This window comes from Cavia porcellus, unplaced genomic scaffold (assembly GCF_034190915.1).
Source record: "Cavia porcellus strain 051 isolate PalLab524CR breed Dunkin Hartley unplaced genomic scaffold, mCavPor4.1 scaffold_18, whole genome shotgun sequence".
In the NCBI taxonomy this organism is placed as follows: Eukaryota; Metazoa; Chordata; class Mammalia; order Rodentia; family Caviidae; genus Cavia; species Cavia porcellus.
The window spans coordinates 28,776,581-28,783,620 of NW_026947501.1; the positions used below are offsets into that span (position 1 = coordinate 28,776,581).

At 46.5% G+C, this 7,040-nt stretch overlaps 1 protein-coding gene across 2 annotated transcripts in view; it reads right to left on the bottom strand.

Moving 5' to 3' along the window:
- Nucleotides 1-280: 280 nt before the first annotated feature.
- Nucleotides 281-7,040, bottom strand: part of Tacr1 (tachykinin receptor 1) — a 154,352-nt gene continuing 147,592 nt past the window's right edge. The window contains exons 3-5 of one of the 2 annotated variants that reach the window (NM_001172861.1): nt 5,074-5,224; nt 2,032-2,228; nt 281-805 (exon numbers count right to left, since the gene is read on the bottom strand). In NM_001172861.1, coding sequence (NP_001166332.1) covers nt 514-805; nt 2,032-2,228; nt 5,074-5,224 — 640 coding nt within the window. In that variant the 3' untranslated portion in view covers nt 281-513. Of the gene's footprint in view, nt 806-1,804; nt 2,229-5,073; nt 5,225-7,040 lie in introns of those variants that run through there. The other variant, NM_001172862.1, reaches the window with a different exon arrangement.

The window sequence follows — 7,040 nt, forward strand, 5'->3', positions numbered from 1 at the left end:
GCAGATTTTATGCAACACATTCTTTTGTTCCCACTGTCAAGAAAGGCTGGAGTGATGTGAACCACCAGCTGACGGAAGTTAATCTCAGGAAGGCTGAGAATGACTTTACTGAATAAGACAAAGGCTCCAGGCAAGCAGATCTGTTGGCTCTGTTACTGTGCTGCAGAATTCTCCCTTAAATGAGCACCCACATGCTGTCCAAGTCACTTCTAGAATCATAGATTGAATCAATTAAAGAAAATCTAACTCAAGCTTGTTTTTTTGTTTTTTTGTTTTTTTCTCAGATTTTGACAAGTTCAATTATTTCCCTTAGGTCACACAGCATGGGAGATAGCAATGCCACAGATGAGTCCAGATCGATTTTAGGATGGAATACTTTTTCTGAACCATTCTGACACTTCTCAGAGCTCCAGTGTTAGGGTGTTTTGGGTGGTTTCCAAATCAAGGAAGTATTCATGCATGAATGAAGCAGGACAGAGGTGACCAAGGGCACACCTGCTGGAGGGCCACTGCCTAGGACAGCATGTTAGAGTAGAAGCTGGAGCTCTCTGTCACGGTCTTGGAGTTGCTGCGAGAGGAGCCATTGGAGGTCAGGTCCAGGGATGAAGGTGTGGCCTTGGGGCCTTCCTCGGGGTCCTCCTCATGGGCCCCCACCACTGTAGAGATCGTGGTCTCCAGGCGGCTGACTTTGTACACACTGCCCTGGGTCTGGAAATACCGGGTGGATTTCATTTCAAGGCCTTCATAGTCAGCGGCACTGATGAAGGGGCAGCACCGGAAGGCATGCTTGAAGCCCAGGCGGAACCTGGAGAGAGAGCAGATGGAGAGGTGACCTTTGGGGACGGTCTGCCTCCAGGATGTTCCCACCACTGCATCAGCTCTTCAATACATGGTACATTCAAGTGTGACTTTTGTGAGTTTTAAATTAACTAACAGCTGGAGATGCTGTGGTCAAAGAGATCAAGGTCACTTGTCAAGGTCAAGCCCACTACTAGAACCCAGGTCTGTGTGAAATGCATGTCTTTCTTGATTGTGGTCCCTGGATTATGCTGCCTTTGCTGGTTTGGGATCAGAAGACTTTGGGTCAATTCAACATTAACAAAAACACTTACTACGAGTTTTCTGTGCTAGTCACCAGGTTTTTGGTAAAAACACATACGAAGTCTCAGTCCTCCCTCTCAAGTGGCCCCAATTGCTGTAGAACTTTCTCTCAGTTATGTCCTTTCAGTTTCCTTGCTTGTTAAACAGGGAGAATCTACCTATACTTAAAGATGTATAGGAAGATTTGTTCTCAAAGTTTAAGTAAGTTGTCAAACTCTTAGAAAAAAGACGAATGTGTGAATTAGGTGAACAGAGATCATTTGGCATCAGTATTTTTCCCAGACTCAGTACCTGAAGCCTGATGCACAGATGGGCCATCCCAGACTGATGACTGATGGACAGAAAGACCGCATCAAGTATTTTTATCCTCCTCTTCTTTCTGGACAGAACTGGAATGCTGCTCTAGATGACAGAGTGTACTGCAGCCTGGCATCCCACGCCCTCTTGGGGACCCTCTACATGCCACAGTGAATTTCCTCCCACTGACCACCATTCCTAGTGGCTCTCCATTCCCACTTGTCTGAGACTGGCTTCTGCCAGCAGGACGCCTGCCCTCAAGCCCATCTGACCATGTAAGGGGAGGTAATGTCTTGCTGGAAATGCTGGATAAAATTAGGAAAACTTGGAAATCTCCAATTTATGGTAGAATGGGAAGAAGATCCAGCTGCAGGTTCTTACATGCACTAATTGCACAGCTTCATAATTTGATTTAAATAGGTTGCCAGTATTTACTTAAAGCTGAGAAGATCTCACACACAGAAATATGGATTTCTGGTTCCTCTTGGAAAACAGACAAAAATCAGTCCACCTTGGGTTCAGATTCCTGCAAGCCATAACCAGCAGGGGGTGTATAGAGTGGTGGTTCGTTAGTCCCATTTCTCCTTGTTGGCTGCTTGTGGTTTCTGGAAAGGGTGGTGGTGGATTCCTCACCTGTCATTGAGGCAGCAGTAGATGATGGGATTGTACATAGTGGAGCTCATGGCCAGCCACATGATGGCCAGGTAGACCTGCTGGATAAACTTCTTCAGGTAGAGATCTGGGTTGATGTAGGGCAGGAGGAAGAAGATGTGGAAGGGCAGCCAGCAGATGGCGAAGGTGCACACCACCACAATCATCATCTTGACCACCTGGTGAGAGGGGGAGGTAGGTGAGCACCAGTGCATCCTCTGTCTCTCAAAGCTGCTTCCCAGCCCTCACTGAATGGAGTGTGTAGTACGATGTGGGGTGCGAGGTATTTATAATACGCCTTCCAAGGAGGAAGGGACCTTTAAGATTTGGTGCTAAGAGATGGGTTGTGTGGATAGTTCTTAGAGGGTGGCCCTAGGACTTATAGTCTTGCTATCACTGGGGAGCTTGTCAGAGGCTAAAATCCCCAGACTGATCTCAGGCCTACATGGAATCAGGAACTCTGAGGAAGGATTCAGAGCTCTGTGTTGCACCAACCTTAAGATGCCTCTGATGTGCTCTCAATTTGGGGGTAACTGTGTTATGTGACCCTCCTGGGAAAGGGCTGAAGAAGTCAAGGGAGACCAGTTAGCAGTGTGAATGGGTGTTCAGGAGCGGGGCAGAGGGTGGGTGGTGTACTTTTGCTGAGGACTGGAAGAGAGAGAAAGGGAGGCAGAGATGCGGACAGCAGCAACAAAGGCACATGCAGTGTTTAAAGGACTTAGAAGAAGGTCTTACACATACTGAGCCCTGTGGTCTGGATGTTTGTGCCCCCCACGCGTATGTGTTGGGGTCCTAGCCCTCTAGGATGCAGCATTAGGAGGTGGTATTGGGGAAGCCATTGGGTCTTGAGCGTAGAGCCTCAGGAATGGAATTAGCACTCTTGGAAGGGACTTGAGGGATCCCTCACCCCATCTACAATGTGAGGACATAGCAAGAAGGCACCATCTGTGAGCCAGGAAATAGCTCTAACGAGACACCAAATCTACTAGAGCTTTCATTTTGGATGCTAGATCCTCCAGAGAAATAAAACTTCTGTATTTACAAGTTCCCCAAGAGTTGGGTGTGGTGGCGCTTGCCTGTAATCCTGACTTGGGAGACTGAGGCAGGAGGCAAATTTGAGGCCAGCCTGAATTGCATACACAGTGAGGCCCTGTCTCAGTAAACAAAAACCAAAAAAACCAAAACAACCACCCCCAAACCCGCCAAAACCAAAACTAAGTTCTCAAAGATATTTTGTTATAATTATGTGAATGGACAAAGATTCTGGGTGATGTAACCTCCTTCTTAACACCTAGAAATTTTCAGGGAAGACGAATATAGCAACTGTACAATGAAATGCTGTGAGGCAGCAGAGCAGGGGATGAGAAAGCTTTTTCTACACTGATTTTGGGAAATTGTGTGGATTTTTAGTGAAAAATATGACAGCTTTGAATGTACTAGTTGTGTAAAAAAAGAAGAGAAAATACTACATATTTATTTGGTTTATAAATTTCAATATCTACAACGGCTAGTAAGAAACATCAGTGGTAACGTTTTGGGTGCATGTTTGTGTGCGTGTGAAGGAAAGTGTGTATGTGTGTACATATGTGTAAATGTGTATGTGTAGGAGTGCGTGCATGTGTATAGGAGACTATGTGTAGGAGAGTGCATGTATGAAGGAGTATATGTAAGTGTGTAGACGTGTATGCATGTGTGTAGGAGCATGTGCATGTGTGAAGGAGCATGTGCATGTGTAGGAGTGTGTACATGTGTAGGAGTGTGTGCATGTGTAGGAGTGTGTGCATGTGTAGGAGTGTGTGCATGTGTAGGAGTGTGTGCATGTGTAGAAGTGTGTGCATGTGTAGGAGTGTGTGCATGTGTAGGAGCGTGTGCATGTGTAGGAGTGTGTGCATGTGTTCAGGAGCATGTGCATGTGTGGGGGAGTGTGTGCATGTGTATGAGCGTGTGCATGTGTGTAGAAGCATGTGCATGTGTAGGAGTGTGTGCATATGTGTAGGAGTGTGTGCATGTGTGTAGGAGTGTGTGCATGTGTGTAGGAGCGTGTGCATGTGTGGGGGAGTGTGTGCATGTGTATGAGCGTGTGCATGTGTGTAGAAGCATGTGCATGTGTAGGAGCATGTGCATGTGTGTAAGAGTGTGTGCATGTGTGATGGAGTGTGTGCATTGTGAAGGAGTGTGTGCATGTGTAGGAGTGTGTGCATGTGTTCAGGAGCGTGTGCATGTGTGTAGGAGCGTGTGCATGTGTTCAGGAGCATGTGCATGTGTGAAGGAGCATGTGCACGTGTGTAGGAGCATGTGCATGTGTTCAGGAGTATGTGCATGTGTGCAGGAGCGTGTGCACGTGTAGGAGGGTGTGCATGTGTAGGAGCGTGTGCATGTGTAGAAGCATGTGCATGTGTAGGAGTGTGTGCATGTGTGTAGGAGCGTGTGCATGTGTGGGGGAGTGTGTGCATGTGTATGATCATGTGCATGTGTGTAGAAGCACGTGCATGTGTAGGAGCGTGTGCATGTGTGTAAGAGTGTGTGCATGTGTGATGGAGTGTGTGCATTGTGAAGGAGTGTGTGCATGTGTAGGAGTGTGTGCATGTGTTCAGGAGCGTGTGCATGTGTGTAGGAGCGTGTGCATGTGTGTAGGAGTGTGTGCATGTGTGCAGGAGCATGTGCACGTGTATAGGAGCATGTGCATGTGTTCAGGATCATGTGCATGTGTGCAGGAGGGTGTGCATGTGTGTAGGAGGGTGTGCATGTGTAGGAGCGTGTGCATGTGTAGAAGTGTGTGCATGTGTAGGAGAGTGTGCATGTGTAGGAGTGTGTGCATGTGTGTAGGAATGTGTGCATGTGTGTAGGAGCATGTGCCTGTGTAAGTGTGTATAAAGACAGGTTTCTTCCCTTCTCTCCTTTGCTCCCTAGGCCCAGGGTAAGTTCTGTGCCTGTTCCCTCCGCGGGTCTCAGATTTGCCAACCCTACCAGTGGGGCTGCTGCCTGTGCCAGGCTGGGGTTGGGTGCAGTCTGCCCCTTGCTCACCTTGCGCTTGGCAGATACTTGCTCGTGGTACCTGTCAGAGGAGTCGCCGGGGATCTCACTGGCCCATAGCGTGATCCCCACTACTGTGTAGGCATAGCCGATCACCAGCAGGGGGAGGAAGTAGATCAGCACCGTCACACAGATGTGGTACCTGCAGCAAAGTGGATGAGAGGTCAGAGGTGTCAGACTAAGGCAGAACTGGGGTGGTCCAGGCTTGGTAGCGACCCATCCCACCCTCTGTCTCAATGAGGCTGGGCTGTGAGACACGCTGTGGCGGGCTCTGCCATCTGCATAGGGTGAAAGCATGGTCAACTACAGAAAGCAAATCTCTGCAATTTATGTCCTCTTTGTGGACTTTTGCCAAAATGGAGATAATTGCTCACACTGCAGATAGAGAGATAGAGAGATAGAAATAGATATAGAGATAGAACCAAATGCATTATACAGTTCTCGCAATTTCAACTAGAATTGTTAATTTTAATAACACACACCCCCTCACAACTTGAGAATTCAAATCTAGGCAGCATAATTAGGAGTATATTCTGTTCAGTGGAGAAACTGATTGTATCACATAATTCATACCGGTAGACTGGCATATTTAAATGAGAACCACCATAGTTGGGAAGTCTTAATCTGTGATATGTGACAAATAGATTCATGGATATCAGAATAATTAGTTTGGATATATAAGGCTAATCCTAGAGCTTGACTCCATGGGTGAGAGCCACAGAATGTATCGGTTTCTAAGCCTGGCCTTTGGGAATATACTCTAGCTAGATCTCTGCCTGGATCTCCAAGTTCACACTTGAAAGACAGACAGACACCAAATAACTCGTCTTGACCTAGACATGAACAAGAAATAAATCTTTACAGGGTGAAGCCACTCAGGTCTGGAGGTTGTTGTGGCAGCATAAATTATCCTATTGTGTGTATGGCAAGGCTTTTTCTTAGTAGCAGACTTAAATATGCTTTTGGAATTTTGAGGAAAGATACTTTTCTCAGGGAGTTCTTGGCTTGTCTGGTAAATTGTAGCCCTCTCCACAGATCTGAGCATACTTGAGAGCCTTAGCCCCCCCTGGTAGCAGTTACAATAATGATGAGAACGGCATTTTTGCTGTTTTCCAAGAAGCAGATATTTCTTGAATACTTATTCTAGGTCACTGCTATGGTGTGAGTATGGCTCCCTCCTCAAACATCCATGTGCTGGAAGCTTGGTCTGTAGGGTGGTGGTGCTGAGGTGTTGGAGGTGGGGCTAATAAGAGATGGGCAAAGGAAGGGTCTTAGGTCATGCAGTTACGCCCTCATGATGGATCCTGCCGTCTTCTGGGAGTGGGTCTGTCTCATGGGACTGGATTAATTCCCATGAGAATGGGTTGATAGAAGGGATGCTACTACTTCCCTGAATCCTACCATGTGCATTAGCCAGCCCCCATCCTTCACATGCTCCTGCCACTGTGATGTAACACACCATGAGACCTACACCAGAGCTGACAAAATACGTGCCCTAGAGCTTTTAGAATTGTGAGCTAAATAACCTTCTTTTCTTTATAAAGTACCCAACCCCTGGAATTTTGTTGCAGCAGCACAATAGGAACCACAGCTGACACTGCTAAAAATGGCATTAAGAGCAAAAGTAGTAGCAGAAATGGTAGTTAAATTTAGAGCATTTATGGAGAGAACAATGTTAAGCATTTTACCAGCATTCTCTTATATTTTCCTTTAAGTGAATAATTAGTGCTATCACAATTCTATTTTGTAGAGGAGGAAACCAAATTTTAGAATTTAAGTAATTGCTCAGGTTCACAACTGCTAACAGGAGGAGCTGGGACCAGAATGCAGTCCTCTGTCCCCATAATTTGTCATCACTGGAAGTCACCCACAGATTATTTCCTTCCATGCTGGCTACACTCTGTGCTAATTCTCTGCAATGATTTTCTTTCAAAAGGGAAAACCCGTTTATTCACTTG